This window comes from Carcharodon carcharias, chromosome 15 (genome assembly GCF_017639515.1).
Source record: "Carcharodon carcharias isolate sCarCar2 chromosome 15, sCarCar2.pri, whole genome shotgun sequence".
In the NCBI taxonomy this organism is placed as follows: Eukaryota; Metazoa; Chordata; class Chondrichthyes; order Lamniformes; family Lamnidae; genus Carcharodon; species Carcharodon carcharias.
The window spans coordinates 26350001-26371088 of NC_054481.1; the positions used below are offsets into that span (position 1 = coordinate 26350001).

Consider the following 21088-nt stretch of genomic DNA (forward strand, 5'->3'; position numbering starts at 1 on the left):
TCCCCATAACCCTTGATTCCCTTACTGATTAAAAATCTGTCTATCTCAGCCTTGAATATTCTTAACAACCCAGTCTCTACACCCCCCCGACGGTAAAGCATTCCACAGATCGTCTACCCTCTGAGAGAAGAAATTCCTCCTCATCTCTGTCTTAAGTGGGCACCCCCTTACTCTGTGATTACGCCCTCTGGTCCTAGACTCTCCACAAGGGGAAACAACCTCTCAGCATCTACCCTGTCTAGCTCCCTAAGAATCTTATGTTTCAGTAAGGTCGCCTCTCATTCTTCTAAACTCCAATGAAGACAGGCTCAACTGACTCAACCTCTCCTCATAAGAAAATCCGTCCATCCTGGGATTAACTGAGTGAACCTTCCCTATCAGGCAGGCGAAGAGCCTGAGCGGCCTTCCACAGGCGGGATGAGGTTTTCTGAAGCTTATATAAAATAAATAAACAAATTTTCCAAACTTCACAAACATGTCCCAGCTTCTGTGACTGTGTCACAGGTGGGGACATGTTGAAATAAATTTTTACTTCATTTATTTAAATGTTTTAAAATCTATCCAATCTCCCTGAGGCTGTTCTGTGCCTTAGGGAGATTGCTGCAATCTTTCGCGTGCATGTGCGAGAAAGTGCAGGCCCTGTCTCTCCCTCCTCTCCCCGCCCACACAGGTAGTGCTGACTGCTACCAGCCAGGTGTTACGCAGGGCGGGCCTTAATTGGCCCGCCCACGTAAAATGGCAGCACGCAGCCGATCGCGGGTGGCGATCGGCTCCACGCCCGCTCCCACCCAGCCCACCATAGGAAAAACTCTCCCCATGTTCTATCTGCCATGTTTTTGCCCACTCACTTAACCTGTCTATATCTCCCTGTAGACTCTGTCATCCTCACTACTTGCCTTCCCACCTATTTTTGTGTCATCCGCAAACTTAGCGATAGTACATTCATTTCCATAATCCAAATCATTAATATATATTGTAAATAATTGTGGCTCCAGCACTGATCTGTGTGGCAATCCACTAATTACAGGTTGCCATCCTGAAAATAACCCCCCCCCCCCCCCCCCCCCCCCCCCCACCACTCCCATATCCCAACTCTCTGTCTTCTATTAGTTAGCTAATCCTCTATCCATGCTAATATACTACCCCCAACACCATGGGCTCTTATCTTATTAAGTAACCTTATGTGTGGTACCTTATCAAATACCTTTTGGAAATCCAAATATATTACATCTGCTGGTTCCCCTTTATCTATCCTGGTTGTTACCTCCTGAAAGAATTCTAATAAATTTGTCAGGCATGATTTCCCCTTCATAAAACCATGCTGACTCTGCTTGATTAGATTATGCTTTTCTAAATACTTTGCTCTTACGTCCTTTATAATAGACTCCAATATTTTCCCAATGACAGATATTAAGCTGACTGGCCTATAGTTACCTGTTTTTGTCTCCCTCCCTTTTTGAATAAGGGTGTTACATTGGCAGTTTTCCAATCTTCTGGGACTTTTCCAGAATCCAAGGACCCTTGGAAGATTACTACCAGTGCATCCACTATCTCTGCAGCCATTTCCTTTAATATCCTAGGATGCAACCCATCTGGTCCAGGTGACTTATTGGCCTTTAGCCCCGTTAGTTACCCTAGTACTTTTTCTCTCGTTATATTTATTGTATTTACTTCTTCCCCCCTTTTGCCCTGTGATTATTTGGTATTTTTGGTATGCTATTAGTATCTTCCACCATGAAGACTGATGCACAGCATTCATTCAACTCCTCTGCCATTTCCTGGTTCCCCATTATTATTTCCCCAGCCTTATTCTCTAAGGGGCCTATATTGACTTTGGCCTCTCTCTTCCTTTTTATAAACTTAACGAAGCTCTTACTATCCGTTTTTAAATTACTTGCTGGTTTACCCTCAAAGTTTATTTTCTCCCTCTTGATTATTTCTTTGGTCATCTTCTGTTGGTTTTTAAAACTTTCCCAATCCTCTGGCTTACCACTAATCTTTGCCACATTGTATGTTTGTTCTTTTACTTTGATACTATCCTTAGCCTCCTTGGTTAACCATGGCTGTTTTATCCCCTTCCTACAATCCTTCTTCCTCACTGGGATATATCTTTGTTGTGAGTCATTAACTATTTTCTTAAACATCTGCCATTGTTCATCAACCGTCTTTTCTGCTAAACTCCTTTCCCAGTCCACTCCAGCTAACTCTGCCCTCATCCCTTTGTAATTACACTTACTTAAGTTAAGCACAGATGTTTGCAAACTAAGTTTCTCACTCTCAAACTGAATGCTAAATTCCACCATGTTATGGTCAGTTTCCTAGGGGATCTTTTACGCTAAGGTCATTTATTAAACCTGCCTCATTACACATTGCCAGATCCAAAATAGCTTGATCCCTGGTTGGATCCACAACATATTGTTCTAGGAAACTGTCCCGAATACACTCTAAGAATTCTTGCTCGTGACTACCTCTGCCAATTTGACCTTCCCAATCTACATGGAGATTAAAATCACCCAAGATTAATACACTGCCTTTTTTACATGCCCTCATTATTTCCTGATTTATCCTCTGTCCGACAGCATAGATATTGTTAGGGGCCCATAGACCACTCCCACCAGTGTCTTCTTCCCCTTGTTATTTTTTACCTCCACCCATATGGATTCTACATCATCTAATCCAAGATCATTTCTTGCTATCATACTTATTCAATCTTGTACTAACAAACAGTATTACATTTCACAGCCCCACCCTCCTGAAACAGATTTCTTTTATAATCTCCAATCAGGTTCAGATAATAATAATGGCAGAATATTTTGACCTTTTTTTCCACTATTTAATTTTGAAAACAACTGTAAAAAATAGAGACTTGGTCCGCCATATTTTGTTTCCATGATTTTGCAGGACAGCTATTCTCTCTGCAGTCATTCTCGATGCCCATGAGCTGTGCCCAGCAGACAGTTTGGCGAAAGCAGATAGTTCATCAATTAACTGAGCGGTCCAAACGGGAGCTGGAGGATTTTAAGCATTATGAGGAAGCAGTAGAGCAGGTAAGGTACTTCTAGCATCTTAAAGAAAGACTTGCATTTATATAGCACCTTTAATGATGTCATAGCACACCAAGCACTTTACAGTCAATGCAGTACTTGTTGAAGTGCAGGCACTTTTGTAATGTAGGAAATATTGCAATCAAGCTGCACACTATAAGCTTCCACAAACAGCAATGTAATACTGACCACACAATCTGTTCTAATCATATTGGTTGAGATATGAGTATTGGCCAGGACACTGTGAGAATATCCCTTCTCTTCTTTAGAATAGTGCCATAGGATCTCCACTTGAGAGGGTAGACAGGGCTCAGTTCAATGTCCCACTCAAAAGCTGGCTCCTCTGACTATGTAGCATTCCTTAAGTACTTCCAGCTTGGATTGTCTGCTTAAGTGTCTGGAGTGGGACATGAACCCACATCCTTCTGACTCGGAGGTAAGAGTGCTACCCACAGCTGACACAAGAACAAATTGAACATTTTAATTTTTGCATCATAATATTTCTCCTAGCTTTGTACTTTTATTCCTTGATTAATTTATAAAAGATGTTTCATCCGAGAATGGAACCTTAAGGTTACTCTTGTAGATCAGAAGAGATTCTTGACACGGTGTATTAATTGCACTATAATTATTGTCGCATTAAACATCGTCTAAGGAGCTGAATATTTCAATGATTCACAGGTGACTTTCCAGCCTTGTGAAATGGGTTTCTTAATTTTAACAATGGTGGCAATGTTGTCTATTATGTATACATGGATAAACATGCTCCCAATGATTTGTAACTGTTCTCTTCTCCATTTCACTCTGTTATACCTAGTCCGTATGGATAAAGAAGGGAGCAATGCAGTGGTGGAGAGATGGAAAGCCCCAGAAATGGATAGACGTCAGGGTAGCACTGGAACAGTTTACAGGGAATGACGGGAAAAGGGATGGGATCTTTTTCATTTACTACACATTCAATGATGAGAAGAAGGTGAGTTCTGTCTGTTTCTTCTGCTGTCCTGTAATATTCAGGCTGGATACAACAGGCGATGTGATGGTCAGGATGCACACAAAGGATAGTGGAAATCTGGAACTCTCACCCTCAAAAAGCTGTTGAGGTTGGAGTCAACTAAAAAGTAACTGAAATTCATAGGTTCTTGTTGGGTGCAGATTATTAAGGGTTCTAGATGGAGTTAAGATAAAGATCACTCCTGATCTAATTGAATGGCAAAATGTGTTTGAGAGGTTGAATTGCCTCCTCCAGTGCCTATGTTCAAGAAAATGGCAAATAAAAGGACATAATGGAAGGCTAATTTGGAGTGCAGATGTGCTTTCCACCCCTTATCGCTTTAAAAAAAGACAGTTGTCAGTCTCAGCCATCCCACTGTTAGAATTGGATACCAGTTGCCTGGTAAAATCACGCCTTCATATCTTGTATCACCTGGCTTAGCACAGGGTGGATGAGAGAACTTGTCCTCAGGTGACCTGGGAGACTTGAGATTAACCCTGAAGAGAAGTTACAAAATCAATTTAAAAAGACCCTCTCACTATCCCATGAGTGGTCAGTTGCAGTTGTGTGTTCTCCCTGCAGTATTGCACAGTGATGTAGACCCATATAACTGGCAAATTATTTACTGCACCAGCCTAACCCGAGATATTAGACTCTGAATTATTTAACAAACACATGTTCACAGCCATTGAGAGTACATTAAATTTAAATATAAATATCAAAGATGCATCTCTTTTTATGAGTACCACTGCTTTTTCTGTAATAATCACTCTGAGTCTTCAATGTAGATATATTTTCTAACATTTTAATATGCTTTAAGTTGTCTGACTTATTTTTTTCTTTAAAATGTCACAGTACCTTCACGTGTTTTCAAATGAAGTTACAATTTTGGTTACGATTGCTAATGAAACAAAACACTTGTTTGCTATTTATACTGCTGAGAGGACGAAACAGAGATGGCCAATCAGGCTGGCAACAGCTACAGAGCAAGAAATGTATGATTGGGTAAGTGATTAAATGAGGGATGATTCAGTCTGCTAACCATTTCCTGCAGCTCAGTGGGTTTTACCCCATGGAATGACTGCCTGTATAAACATTCTTAATTACAGTAGAATCATGCCTTCAAAGATCCCTGCTGCCTGAGTCCAGCAGCTGAAGAATAAATTGTTCTTGAAATGTGGAATGATAAAGACACTGGGGCCGAATGCCCTGTTTCTTTGATGTAAATATTTTATAATACCTTGTAATAACTGGGATCAAAGTTATCTGTCACTGCCAGTGTGGCTGGGATCAGCCAGCTCTGTACCTTATGATGTTTTGACATCAAGGATATGGAGCCCAACAAGTCCTTAAAGCTAACTTGCATGACTAGAAATGTTAACAGTTTCTAAATTCTAATTCTGGTAGTTTACATACTAATCTTATGGATATCTTTTCAAATGGATGGGAGCAATGCAAGATAAAAAGAAGAATTTATAGATTCTGTGTTAGTTCTAAAGAAAGAAAGAAGCTATTTATATAGTGTCTTTCACAATCCCAGGATGCCCAAAACTCTTCACAGCCAATGAAATAATTTTGAAGTGCAGTCACTGTTATAATGAAGACACAGCAAACATTTTGGACACAGCAAGTTCACACAAACAACAATGGGATAAGTGACCAGTTAATGTGTCATGATCTGATGTTACTTGAAGTATAAATGTTGGACAAGTCACCTGGGAGAACTCCCCTGCTCTTCATTGAATAGTGCCATGGAATTCATTACATCCACCTGAATGGGCAGACGTGGTTTTGGTTTAACATCTCATCCAGAAGACGGCACCTCCAACATTGCAGCATTCCCTCAGTTCTGGCACCAGGAGTGTCAGCCTATAGTTTGTGCAACTCAGTTCTGGCTGATGCTGCCCACATCAGTGCACATCTTAACACAGTTCACAGGATAGTGATCAGGAACAAAACCCTGGTTGATTTTTTTTCTCTTTGGCCAGTGGATGTTGAATTGTAGGAACATATTGCCCTATGAAGGAGAAGTGCAGTCAACTCAACTTGAATCAGAGATTGAAGCTGGGAAATTCCTGTTCATCATCATCAACATATTTCCTGAGCCACTGCGGTGTCTATGATATGATTTTTAGATGTGAACCAAGGATCTTGTCTGTGGTACGATTCTTATTTGCTTTTATTTTTGAAATTTCTCTGCAGAGCAAAACCATATGGTATAAATAAGAAGCAAGTCTTTGTGCAATGGTCATGTTCAATAAAACTAGCAAACAAAGGCAGCTTTGAAACTCAGCATCTAACTTGCTTTGGCGCAGACTTGCAGGGCATGATCTTTTGTCACTCTTCTCAACTGAGCTGGGGAAAGTCTAGGAGCAAATGCTTCCCTTTAGAGTGGGGCAAGTCAACCTCAGCATGAGTCTTTGCAAAGGAATGTCTATACCTGGAAGAAATAATTTGATTTGATTCACCCTTTCCCCAATTAATTTTTTGCTCATCCTGTCCTGAGGACACTGACTAATCTTTGACCCAAAGTGCCATGAGGTTGACAGAAAGTGTTGTTATCCTATTCAGCTATGGAAAGGCTTGGGCCAGAATCACAGGCAACCCCTGATATCCTTATATGCACTGTCCCTTTCCCATGGTTCTCTAGATTGAATTGTTATTTGTTCCTTCTCTCCCCCAACACATTTTGGTGGAGTAATGTCTGTTGCTGTCCTCTTGATATCAGCCACCCATTGCAAATTACGGTCCAATCTTATGATTCTCCTGAACCAACCTACATGGCACAAATACCAGGCAAATCATTGAGAGATTGGAAAACAATTGGAATTCCACATTTTATTGTTCAACTCAGCCCAAAAATGTTTTGGAGATCCAAGGTGAACTCGCACTATTCAAACACTTCTAACAATCCTTTTCAAATTGGTAACCACTGATAAAATTATATCAGCATCTCATACAAGAAATAGTGTCTCTCCTTGTTGCATTACCTTATTCACAAAACAATGAGGTACGAAAGCAGATTTTGTACTTGCAATTTTAAATTGTTTGAAACTTTAAAAAAGTGATATAGTAACTGAACAAAGATTTTTACTTGCCTGGCGCACTAGATTTAGTAGTTGTGCCTTTATTGGTATTGTCAGCCCAAATCTCTCCAAAATCTCTGCATATCATCAATTCTGGGCTCTTGCAAATCCTTGATCTTAACCGCTCTACTATTGGCAGCCATGGGCTGGCTGGGCCCTAAGCTCTGAAATTCCATCCATGAACTCTCCACATCTCTCTCCTCCTTTAAGGTGCTCCTTAAAACCTACCTTTTTGTCACTTTTAGTCACCAGTCCTAATATTTCCTTATGTGGCTCAGGGTCAAATTGTTTGATAACACTCCTGTGAAGCGCAGTTAAAAGCACAATGTATAGATGCATGTTGTTGTTGATGATGTTTGAGTAGAAAATGGAATGTTTTAGTCAACATTTGCAGCAGGTTAAGTTTCATCCAAACTAAATAAAGTGGCTATCATCCTTGTATTATATTTATGAGTTATAGTTTGTAATGCAGTATAATGTGTTGTGCTACAGCTTGCTGTCCTGAGTTTAGCATGCTGTGATAGCAGGGGACTCCAAGGACCCCCATCTAACCAGGCCCTTTGGTCCATCACGTGTAAAGGAGACATCTTCGTCAGTGAGCCAACCCCAAATCTGGAAGCAGCACAACATCCTACGCCAAGTGACCAATTGTAAGTCCTTTCTTTTTCAGGTTGCCCAGATCTAAACAGCAGTGCATGATCTGTATGCTTCAATAATGTATTCAGCATAGCTTGTACTGAAATTCATGTGGAAAAAGGGTGCCACAAAGCTGTTGGATTGTGGAGTGGGATTTTCCAGTCCTGCCCACCATGGGATTTGTCACAGGCAGGATGGAAAATTTGACAGAGCAGCAAAGGTCTGTTTTCTTTGGCAGGAATTTCTGGTCCCACCAAAAATTCTGCCTGTTATTGAAAAGAAATTGGTTAATCAATGTCCTTCAGAGAAGAAAACTTGTTGTCCTTACCTGGTCTTGCCCACATGTGATCCCAGTCCCACACCAAAATGGATTACTTTTCATTGCCCTCTGAATTGGCCCAGCGAGACACTCACTTGTACAAAACCACAACCAGCAGTTCAAGAAGGCAGCCCACCGTCACCACATTCTCAGGGGAACTAGGGAAATGCAGTAAGTACCTGCCTCACCAGTAATGCCCACATCTCAAGAATGAAATTTTAAAAAATTAACATTTGGTGAGGGCGGGGGTGGAGCACAAAGTGGGCGGTAATGGCCAGCCTTTCGTCAGGCGTCCATTTGATTTCCTTTCCATATGGATAGGCTTCTATGCGCAGTGCAGATACCTGTATATAATTTTTAATTTCAAAATTACAGATTGAAATGTGAGAAACCATGTCATGAAATATTTGCAATTCACTATCTGCAAAACTTTTCAAAACTGCTACAGAGGTTTACAAACCAGTATATGTTACATTCACATTCTCCTGTATATAAAGAGAACAACTTTAGATTCTGGTAAAATAGATCAAGTGCATTTGTGTGTAGCTTTGTATTAAAGCAAAGCCTGGAAGGATGTGGCAGCAGATTCTCTAGTAACTTTCAACAAAAAATTGAATAAATACTTAAAAAGTAAAAATTTGCAGGGCTAGAGGGAAGGAATGCGGGGTGGGGAGGTGGGATTAACCAGGTAGTTTCTTTTAGACAGCTGACACAGGAACGATGGGCCGAATGGCCCCCTTATGTACTGCAAGATTAAATGATTCTAAAATTATCTTCTGTAGGTACTGGCGTCAGATTGGAGGACATCTCCGTTTGGTTGAATGCAACAGCCAAGGAATTGTATGGGGCATTGGATATGATCACACAGCCTGGGTTTATACAGGTGGATATGGAGGTGGCTTCTTTCAAGGTGATTCATTTTAATTACTTTCCTTTTATGTCATTAACTTATTTAACTTATTGTCCCCACAACTTATGGTCCACCTAGACTCCGCACCTCTATGTTGAGGTGGCCTTTCAATATGCTTCCAGGCTGCCTGCCCAAGTGTCTCCGGGGTTGTCTGCCAGGAGGTGTTAGGAACCAGAGTACACGTCTTCTCTCTCCTGCAGGCACCCTCTGCTTTGCACCTCCCCATTTAATGCTGCTCACATCAGGAAATGAGCAATGCAGAAATTCAACTTTTATTCTGGAGTTAAGGCTCATTGCATTCGTACTGTGAGCTCTTTGTTCTGCGTCAATGGGTCACTTGTGCCTTAACACATAATCTCAGAATTTGTAATAATTGAAAGAGCTTAGGACCTAGCCGGGTGAAGGCAGTCACGTAGCGAAGGAAATGGTGGATGCATAAAAGACCACAGTTGGATAAAGGCAAAGTTCTCAGAGAATTGTAGGGCTGGAGGAGGTTATTTCTAAATCTCTCCATCTGTCCATCTATCCATCCTCCTTTAAGACACTCCTTAAAACCTATCTCTAATCAACTTTCAATCATCTAACCCATCTGACCATCCTTCCACTCGGTATCAAAATTTGTTTTAACAATTGCTCCTATGAGACATCTTGGGATATCTTACTATGTTAAAGGTGCTCTATGAACATGTTATTGTTGTTGAATTAAGATTGACCCACTGATAGAAATTATCAGTTGATCAGTTGTGGAAATTTTACACCTTACACATGTACTGCTCTGGCTGTTACACCTTGCTATTTTGTTTCTCCAAAGTTCATTTATCCCTAGTATCTGAAAATATATAAATTATACTTAACTAAATCCATGCTTCTTATTAATTTGTCATGTATTTTTTTCAGGACTGGCTAGCAGTACAGATAATATTTATACGCAGTCAGATGTAATGTGTGTTTACATCTATGAAAACCAACGTTGGAATCCTGTTACCGGATACAGTAGTCGGTATGAAACAAACCTAAAATGTATCAGTAGAAAACTTTGGTTCTGAGTTCCTGTTAGAATGTTTACTTATTACAAGGATTTATTTAGAAACTTATCTTTATTGCCCATACTTCGAAGGTGATTTCTTGAATGAAAAAGAAAAGAAAAATCTGCATTCATATAAGGTCTTCCCAACATGCATTATTGTGATGTAGGAAAAATGGCAGCCAATTTGTGCACAGCAGGTCCCACAAACAGCATTGTGATAATGACCAGTTAACTTATTTTAGTGATGATTTAGTATCAGTATTGGTCAGGACATCGGAAAGAACTTTCCTGCTCTAATCAAAATAGTGGCTGTGACATAATATGTAGAAATGGCTAGGATTATGTTACAACGTGTGTTTTTGAACAGTAAATTACTTGGACATCACAAAATGATCAGGAAAGATTGAACAAGGTGGACTCTTTTCTCTAGTGAAAAGTAAACTAAGGGCTGACTTGATAGAGGACTTCAGTATTATGAAGGAGTTTGATGGGGATATACATAGAGAAGATGTTTCTACGTATAGGGGGAAACCTGAACTACAAGCCATGAATATAAGATAGTCAATAATAAATCCATTAAAGAATTCAGGTGAAACTTCTTTACCTAGAGTGCAGTGAGAATGTGAAACTCACTACCACAGGGAGGATTTAAGGTGAATAGCATAGACACATTTAAGAGGAAGCTACATAAACACATGAGGGAGAAAGGAATGGAAGGATGTGCTGATAGGGTGAGAGGAGGCTCATGTAGACCATAAACACCTGTAACATAATAGTCTGTTACTGTGCTGTAGATTATGGACAGAGTCTTCCCTCTTGTGGTGGAACACAAAAGTCAGGACTGCTTCCGGGTGCCAAACTCGGATCCCATGGGGAAACAGACACTCATTGTAACTTTCATGGGAGCACCCTCTTGATTAGCATGGAGACAAGCTTGCATCCAATTAAGGATGACAGGGCAGGCTCTCGAAGCTGGATAACCAACCAGAGGCCTTCCAGCTTGCAAGGAACAGAAGACTTCAAGATGGAGGTGCCTTCTATCCAACTCTTACTTTTGCAACCAGGCCACCACTGTTGAGAGTTGGGGGTGGGGGTGGTGAATGGAAATGGGGATGGGGGGAACACGTGTACAAGCCTGGATGTGGCAGTAGCCAGGAAGGCCTCTAGGCTTGGCTGGAACGCTGGCGCAATCCTCCCCCAGTCTGCCACCAGGAGCCTGCCACCAGGCACCTGAAGTGGCCCCGCTGCCTGCTGGAACCTGGAGACTGACTATAAAATCCCAGTCAGCCTCCTTTAATTGGCCTTAAGTGGATTTTAATGAGCTGAATTGGCTACCCGCCTTGCCGCTCCCTGATCCCGCTCTGCAAAAAGGGCCCAGAGGCAGGATGGAGCCAAGGAACCGGCATGCCAACCAGTGGGACAATTCTTAGCTCCCACCTGTCTCTGATCCCAGAACTGGCAAGGTTCAAAAATCCAGCTCTATGGGCTTGATTTTCCAGTCCCTCTCAGTAGCGGGATCTTCTGGTCTTGCTGATGTGAAAAGAGATTTCAATGGCTCGCCTGCACCGCCATGGGGGAACCCGCCGTAGTGGCGGGGGGGTGGAGTCGGGGGGGGGGGTGCTGGAAAGTTCCGGCCTACATATAATTCTAGGTGATGGATGACAAAACAGACGTGAGATGTTGCTGTGAATAAGGTGCTATGACAGAAGGGCGTGCTGTACTAACAGCTATGCTAAAGTTTCTCTTTTACAGGGGACTGCCAACTGACAGATACATGTGGAGCGATGCATCAGGTCTGCAAGAATGTACCAAGGCGCACACCAAACCTCCTTCACAATGCACCTGGGTATGCACAACCATCATAATGCCTTAATACCCATTAAAAGCTGTTGTTGTTACTTTAAATCTTCTTTAGAGGGAGAAGAAAATAAATACTAGCATTTATGTGGCTTCTTTCATGAGCTTAGGACATCCCAAGGCACTTTACAGCCAATGAAGAACTTTCGAAGTGTAGTCACTGCTGTAATGTAGGAAACATCATTGAGTGATGAATACTGGTCAGGCCACTGGGGATAACTCACCTGCTCTTCTTTGAAGGAGTGGCTATGGGATCTTTACGTCTAGCTGAGAGGGTCAATTCTTCTATACTTCTCTCTCATTCTTTCCACACGTTCAATCCATGTTTGTCAGACGCATATTTTTGCGATCTAAATGAAGGGCTGTTAACACTTTCATTTACAATAACTATATTTATTTGTGTTTATTTCCAGGATTGCAGGGTTAACACTGATGTCTTTTCCCCTGCTGGCAAGCTTTAAATCATTGTTTTTAAACAGTGGGTAAAAGTCACAGTGCTAACACTATTGTCTTTTGCAGCAGTTTCCTTGCAAGCTCTCGCTCTCCTTTGGACACACAGGGATTTGCTCCTCTAGATGGACTCAGGGACTTTTATACCTTGTCTAACTAGATAGTCTTCATGTGTCAACCTGGAACTCTTTCCAAACCCCTCAACTTTTCTACCTTGCTGCCCATTTTTATTGATGTAGGAACCTTTGATACCAAGCTGAGAGTTTACCTTAACTGTAGGAAGGTCACAGCCAAGTCCAAAAGAGAAAATTCATGTTTTTTGAGCATATAACTGATCATCAGAACTGAAGATTGGAAGATAAACAAATATTTTAATAAAACAGAGAGAAAAGGGCTGGAAGCAGAGTGGTGGTGAAGGGAAAGAGAATTAAATGCCACTCATGGAGTGAGGGTAAATGGATGGACTGACCTGCAAATTCACAGATTCTCAACTGAGTTTGCCAAGGAGCAAATCAGAATCCCTGACTTTGTATTTTTCTTCCTTCACTTCCACAACCCTTTCCTGAGCTGAGAGAAGTTGGAAATCTTGACTGCTGATCCTCACTCACATCCACTGAGCCAGCTGTCTCAATCACATCAACCAGTGGTACAGATCCTCTTGTCCTGTCAAGAGGGCAGCAGTCAGTAGCTCTGTTCCCTCTTGCATCAATTTGCATAAAATCTTTTATAAGATATGTAAATAAAGCACAGGTTTTAAATCTTGCTAATGATGTATGACTAAAATAATTTATCCTATTCAATATAAAGCCAAGTAATGTGAAACATTGACTTTGCACAAAAGGCACATTCTGTGCAGACTAATGAGACAGAGCTTCAACTTGTACCTTGGCCATGATACAAGTAAAGGTAAAACCAAAATACTGTGGATGTTGGAAATCTGAAACAAAAACAAAAATTGCTGGAAAGACTCAGCAGGTCTGACAGCATCTGTGGAGAGAAAGACAGAGTTAACGTTTCGAGTTCGTATGACTCTCCTTCAGAACTAATGAGAAGTAGAAATGTGGTGAAATATATACTGTTTTAGGGGGTTGGGACAGGTGAAGCTGGATAGAAGGCCTGCGATAGATAGAGGCAAAGGAGAGATTGCAAAAGATGTCATAAACAGAAGGCCGAAGGAGTGTTGATTGTGGTGATACTGGCTAAAGGAGGTGCTAAGGGTGACATTAAGAGTAGAAAGCAGGATGAGCAAGTGACAGATGGCCCTAGTGGGGTGGGGGGAGGGGATGGTGTGGAAAAAAAATCAAAATAGGCTAAAAGGTGGGGATAAAACAATGAATGGAAATAAATTTTTTAAATAATAATAGAAATAGGTGGGGAAAAATACATATAAATATTTAAAAATACATATTGGAAAAGGGGATCAAAAAGGGGTGAGGATGGAGGAGAGAGTTCATGATCTGAAGTTGTTGAACTCAGTGTTAAATCCGGAGGGATGTAAAGTGCCTAATCGGAAGCTGAGGTGCTGTTCCTCCAGTTTGCGTTGAGCTTCACTGGAACGTTGCAGCGGGCCAAAGATGGACATGCTGGAAAAACTCAGCAGGTCTGACAGCATCTGTGGGGAGAATGACAGAGTTAATGTTTCAAGTCCATATGACTTCTTCTGAACTAAAGAGAAGTGGAAATGTGGTGAAATATATACTGTTTAAGAGGGGTGAGACAGGTGAAGCAATTTTTGTTATCGATACAAGTAAAGATGCTCTGTAAAGATTTTGCCTGCAATAATCTCCCTAACTCTGTAACCTCTTGCACATCTCCAATTCCACCACTGGCACTCGTGCCTTCAGCTGTCTGGGTTCTAAGCTCTGGAATTCCCGCCATTAAGCTCTCTCTACCTCACTTGCCTTCTTTAAAACGCTCCTTCAAGCATACCCCTTTGACCAAGCATTTGGTCACCTGTCGTAAAATCTCTTTACATGGCTCAATGTCAAATTTTGTTTAATAAAGCTCCTGTGCTCCTTACTACCTTAGAATCTCTACATAAGTGCAAGTTATTGATGGTAATACAATGGAAGTTGATAATTAATTCTGTAACTCCTGGCAGATGACCGATGGTGGCAGCAGAGAGCAGCACAGTCAAAGGTTAATATGGTGAAATTTCCCATGCTGTAAGATTCAAAGTTTGAACCAATCATATTCATATCTGTGCTGAAAGATTAAATCTCATCCATCAAGAGTAGCCCCAAACACACAGGCACTGTCTAGCTAACCTATTTCTTTCTTTGAAGCCATGTTTCTTCACTGGCAGGTTTCTGATTGGTATATTGATTTCAATGCCCCAGGAGGGACTGATCGGGAAGGATGGCAATATGCAGCTGACTTCCCTGCGTAAGTACTCAAATGTACCAATGATTAGAATTAAACTTTATATGTGGTGTTGGTGATTTTTTTAGCTTGCACAGTGCTAACTGTTGTAGTACAGTGAGGAGAGACACCTGTCTGAATTTAACTCTTTATTGCTTATACTTGGTGGATTTATAGCTCCAAATAAATATACTCAAAATTTAGACTGAGCTACCATGCCATCTATCACAGAAATTATTCACATAAGAGAACCACTCTACCCCACTTTAAACCTCCAAGCAGTGACCTAACATCAGGTACACTATGTACAGTTCTGGGCATCAGATGTACATATTGACCTTGTGAATCTGCGTTGCACTCCTTTCCAGAAAGTTACCAGGACTTCAAGGTTTAAATTGTGAAAAGAGATTGAATAAATTATGTTTATATTCCCTGGACTATAAAAGATTAAGGCGTGATTTGATTGAAGTTTATAGGATTGAGAAAGTAATTGCTAGAGTAGATAGAGAGAAATTTTTCCCACTTGTGAGAGAATGTTGGATAAGTGGACATAACCTTAGAGTCAGAGCCAGGCCAATTAAGAGAGTTAAAAGCACTAGATACCAGCTCAATTAATCATTTTAAATCTGAGATCTATAGATTTTTTGCTAGCCAAGGGTGTTAAGGGATATGAAACCAGGACGGATGGATAAAGTTAGCATTCAGATCAGCCATGATCTCACTGAATGGCAGAAGAGGTTCAAGATTCATAACATTCCAGTCTTGTGCATGAGTAGGTGCATTAACAGAACTCAGTCATCAGATCATCACGCATTGTCAAAGGAAATTTACACTGTATCTTGGCTGCGCTCTTCATTACCTCACATTGCTTGATGCTGAGTCATAGACACCTACAGCACAGAAAAAGGCCCTTCAGCCCATCAAGTCTGCGCCAATCAAACAAGTACCTAACTATTCTAATCCCATTTTCCAGCACTAGGCTCATAGCCTTGTATGCCACAGCATCACAAATGCACATCCAAATACTTCTTAAACGTTATGAGGTTTCTGCCTATACCACCCTTTCAGGCAGTGAGTTCCAGATTCCCACCACCCTCTGGGTGAAAAAATTCTTCTTCATATCCCCTCTAAACCTCCTGCCCTTAAATCTATGCCCCCTGGTTATTGATCCCTCCACCAAGGGGAAAAGTTCCTTCCTGTCTACCCTGTCTATGCCCCTCATAATCTTATACACCTCAGTCATGTCCCCCCTCAATCTCCTCTGCTCCAGGGAAAATAACCCCAGTCTATCCAATCTCTCCTCATAACTAAAACTCTCCAGCCCAGGCAACATCCTGGTAAATCTTCTCTGCACACTCTCTAGTGCGATCACATCCTTCCTATATGTGGATTCCAGAACTGCATGCAATGCTCTAGCTGTGGCCTAACCAGTGTTTTATACAGTTCCAGTATAACCTCCCTGCTCTTATATTCTATGCCTTGGCTAATAAAGGCAAGTATCCCATATGCCTTCTTAACCACCTTATTTACCTCTCCCACTACCTTAAGGGACCGGTGAACATGTATACCAAGGTCCCTCTGATCCTCGGTACTTCCAAGGGTCCTACCATTCATCATGAATTCCCATGCCTTGTTTGTCCTGCCCCAGTGCATCACCTCACACTTATCCAGATTAAATTCCATTTGCCACTGATCAGCCCATCTGACCAGCCCGTCTATATCCTCCTGTAATCTAAGACTATCCTCCTCACTATTTACCATCCCACCAATTTACGTGTCATCCGCGAACTTACTGATCAACCCTCCTACATTCAAGTCTAAATCGTTTATATATACCACAAGCAACAAAGGACCCAACACCGATCCCTGTGGAACCCCACTGGACACAGGCATCGACCATCACCCTCTGCTTCCTGCCACTCAGCCAATTCTGGATCCAATTTGCCAAATTGCCTTGGTTCCCATGGGCTCTTACCTTTGTTATCAGTCTCCCATGCGGGACCTTATCAAAAGCCTTGCTGAAGTCCAAGCAGATTATGTCAAATGCATTGCTTCCAATAGTTTCCCCACCATTGAGGTTAGACTGACTGGCCTGTAGTTCCCTGGTTTATCCCTTCCTCCCTTCTTGAATAACAGTACCACATTTTCTGTTTTCCAGTCCCCTGGCACCTCTCCTGTGGCCAGGGAGGTATTGAAAATTATTGCCAGCGCCCCTTCTATCTCCTCCCTTGTCTCAATCAACAGCCTGGGATAAATTTCATCTGGGCCTGGAGATTTATCTACTTTTAAGCTTGCCAGACCACTTAGAACCTCCTCCCTTTCTATGTCAATTTCTTCAATTAGATCACAGTCCTTCTGCCTAATTTCCATACCCACGTCATCCCTCTCACTTGTGAACACCGACACAAAGTATTCATTTAGAATCCTACCTACGTCTTCCGGCTCCACACACATATTACCACTATGGTCCTCAATGGACCCTACTCCTTCCCTAGTTATCCTCTTACTCTTAATGTACTTGCAAAATAACTTTGGATTTTCCTTTATTTTACCTGCCAGTGTTTTCTCATGCCCCCTTTTGCTCTCCTAATTTCCTATTTAAGATCCCCCCCCCTACACATTCTATACTCCTCCAGGGCCTCTGCTGTTTTGAGCCCTCGGTATCTGCCATAAGCCTCCCCTTTTCTCTTTATCCAATCCTGTATATCCCTCAACATTCAGGGTTCCCTGGATTTGTTGGTCCCACCCTTTGTCTTTACTGGAATATGTTGGCTCTGTGCTCTCCCTATTTCCTTCTTGAATGAGTCCCACTGTCCTGATGTAGGTTTACCTAAAAGTAGCTGCTCGCAGTCCACTCTGGTCAAATCATATCTGATCTTATTAAAATCAACCTTTCCCCAATTTAGAACCCTGATTTCTGGCCCATCCTTGTCCTTTTCTATAACAGTCTTGAACCTAACGGAGTTATGATCACTATCTGCAAAATGCTCCCCCACTGATACCTTTACCACTTGCCCGGCTTCATTCCCTAAAGTTACGGCCAGGACTGCCCCCTCTCTTGTAGGAACTTCTATGCACTGGCTTGAAAAGCTCTCCTGGATGCATTTTAAGAATTCCGCTCCTTCTAAACCTATCACACTATGTCTAGCCCAGTTAATGTTGGGGAAGTTGAAATCCCCCACTATTACTACCCTATTATTTTTATATTTCTCTGAAATTTGCCTACATATTTGCTCTTCTATTTCTCTCTGACTGTTTGGGGGCCTATTGTACATTCCCAGCAATGCGATTACTCACATGAGAAGAAGGGGAGATATGTCATTCCTCGGCAATGACGTGCCTCACTTGATGGAGCTTGCACAATGCTGTAAGGAGTGCACTTTCAAATAGTCTTTTGTGCTGATATTCTTATTTAAAGCTAAAGTAGCATTTTTAAGTTTTTTATTTTTGAAAATTACTGCTGTGTATAGTTTTTTATTCTTTTGCGGGATATGGGTGTGACTGGCTAGGCCAGCATTTATTGCCCATCCCTAATTGCCCTTGAGAAGGTGCTGGTGAGTCACCTTGAACCGCTGCAGTCCATGTGAGACCAAGACCGGATGAGATGCATCCAAGAGTATTGAAAGGAAGTGAGAGTGGAAATTGCAGAGGCACTGGCAATAATCCTTCAATGTTCCCTGGATTCGGGGGATGTGCTGGAGGACCTGAGACTTGCAAACATTAATGCCCCTTGTTCAAGAAAGGTTATAAAGATCTGCCCTGCAATTGCAGACCAGTCAGTTTAACTCCGGTGGTGGGGAAACTTCTAGAAACAATTATTCAGGATAGAATTAATAGTCACATGGAAAAATGTGGATTGATTTGGAAGAGTCATAATGGATTTGTTAAAGGAAAATCATGTCTAACTAACTTGCTGGAGTCTTTTGAAAAGGTAACAGAGACGATTGACGAAGACAAGGCCGTTGATGTGGTGTATATGGATTTCCAAAAGGTGTTCGATACAGTGCCACACAACAGACTTGTGAGGAAAGTTATAGGTCATAGAATAAAAGGGACAGTAGCAACATGGATACAAAATTGGCTGAGGGATAGGAAACAGAGAGAATTGGTTAATGGGTATTTTTTGGGCTTTAAGAAGGTTTGTAGTGGAGTTCCCCAGGGGTCAGTATTGGGACCCTTACTTTTCCTGATATATATAAATGATCTAGATCTTGGTGTGCAGGGGACAATTTCAAAGTTTGTGGATGAATTGTAAACTGTGAGAAGGACAGTGTAGAACTTCAAAAGGACATTGGCACATTGGTGGAGTGGGCGGATAGGTGGCAGATGAAGTTCAATGCAGTCAAGTTTGAGGTGACACACTTTGGTACAAAGAACATGGAGAGACAATATAAAATAAAGGATACTATTCTAAAGGATGTGCAGGAGCAGAGAGACCTGGGTGTATATGTACATAAGTCATTAAAGGTGGCAGGACAAGCAGAGAACTGTCTCTAAAGCATACAGTATTCTAGGCTTCATTAATAAGGGCATAGAATACAAGAGCAGGGAGGTTATGATGAACTTATATAAGGCACTGGTTAGACCTCAGCTGGAGTATTGTGTACAGTTCTGGGCGCCACACTATAGGAAGGATGTGAATGCATTGGAGAGAGTGCAGAAGAGGCTTATGAGAATGGTTCCAGGGATGAGACACATTAGTTATGAGGAAAGATTGGAGAAATTGGGATTGCTTTCCTTGGAGAGGAGAAGGCTAAGAGGAGACTTGATAGAAGTTTTCAAAATCATGAGGGATTTGGTCAAAGTAGATAGGGGGAAACTGTTCCTGCTTGTAAATGGATCAAGAACCAGAGGAAACAGTTTTAAAGTGTTTTGTAAAAGAGGAAACTGCGAGTTGAGAACAAACTTTTTCACAAAGCAAGTAGTTAAGGTTTGGAATGCATTGTCTGGAGACAGGTTCAATTGAGGCACTCAAGAGGGCATTGTTTCTATTTAAATAATCATCCAATGTGCAGGGTTACGGGGAAAAGGCAGGAGGTTGGCACTAAGTCAAAATGCTCAGAGAGCCGGTGCAGACATGATGGACTGAATGGCCTCCTTCTACACTGTAACAATTCCATGACGTAGTGTAGGTACATACAGAGCACTGTTAGGAAGGGAGTTCCAGGATTTTGACCCAGTATAGAGCATGACTGCAGGGGATTGTGAGATGCAGTTTAATCAAATGTTCTCCATTTGTAAACTTTATGGATCTTGTTCAAAATGTATGAGTGTAGCTGTGTCCATTAACATAAGGGATGATTGCCAGTGCAAGTTATGTGATTTTTATTCACCAGCATGTTAAAAAATCTTTTCAATTATTTTAGGTGGTGCTTTTGAACGTTTGTTTTTTAATTTCCTTTTTACAATATGCATTTCAGTTTTGTCTTACGATTTTTAAAGAGATCAAATATGAAATGAGCTTGTAATCATATTAATATGAGGCGTGATATTAATGAATATTGCCCATTTCAGCTCTTACCATGGAAAGAAGACAATAAAAGATTTTGTTCGACGCAAACGATGGGCAAGGTAAAGATTGAAATTGAAAGGGTTGTTTACATTAATGTTGCAAATTATTCTATTTGAAAAAATAATTTCTCTCTGCTGACTGGATTTCAGTTTTCTATTGCAAAGGATTAATTGCACTTTTGTTTTTAATTCCGTAGAAAATGCAAAATAGTTACAACGGGTCCCTGGTTTGAGGTTGCACCCATCGCTCTCCGGGACATTTCGCTGATCCCATGTGTGTCACAGAAGGCAGACGATGCATCAGCATTGTGGGCCATTAGCAATAAAGGAGACGTCTTGTGTAGGCTGGGAGTAACAAAGCAAAATGCTTTAGTAAGAAAATGCATTTTAGCCTGTAGCAGATTTCAAACAAATCTCTTGTTTATGATAGTGCTGTTTCTTTAAAACTAGACTTCAATGGAAAAGTTGAAGTACCTTTCAGAAAATCTCAAATGACTTATTTTGAGCCTACTTAAAAGAAGAAATGAGCATGGAGGTGTGAAGGCCATTGTGCCATTCCCTCCACTGACTATGTCCAATCCACCCTATCGTGGATCCTGCCAAATGGCCTTTCATCTCTAGGGGTAAGAGTTTGGGAAAACTTCTCCCTGTTCCCCATCCCCCCACAAAAAGCAACTATAGCTGAACTCTAGAGTACCTAACCATGCACCTTACATTACTCATGCCAACCAGTAACCTTCCTTAGCACAACTCTCCCAAGCAAAAGAACCCACACATAGCAACAACACCTTTGATTATCATTACAGTATGTGTATACCCTTGCTTTAATCCCATTGCTGACCGGCAATTTAACGAGGTGTTTAATTTTTTTTATAAGGTGCCAATTGAAGCATCAT

At 41.4% G+C, this 21088-nt stretch overlaps 1 protein-coding gene across 1 annotated transcript in view; it reads left to right on the top strand.

Moving 5' to 3' along the window:
* The window catches only part of tecpr1a (tectonin beta-propeller repeat containing 1a), an 82038-nt gene that overhangs the window by 42737 nt on the left and 18213 nt on the right, over positions 1–21088 (top strand). Inside the window, exons 11-20 of the mRNA XM_041205776.1 lie at positions 2902–3047; positions 3862–4017; positions 4891–5040; positions 7614–7771; positions 8859–8986; positions 9884–9986; positions 11766–11859; positions 14626–14705; positions 20196–20252; positions 20390–20564. Of these exons, the coding sequence (XP_041061710.1) occupies positions 2902–3047; positions 3862–4017; positions 4891–5040; positions 7614–7771; positions 8859–8986; positions 9884–9986; positions 11766–11859; positions 14626–14705; positions 20196–20252; positions 20390–20564 (1247 nt within the window). The remainder of the gene's footprint in view (positions 1–2901; positions 3048–3861; positions 4018–4890; positions 5041–7613; positions 7772–8858; positions 8987–9883; positions 9987–11765; positions 11860–14625; positions 14706–20195; positions 20253–20389; positions 20565–21088) is intronic.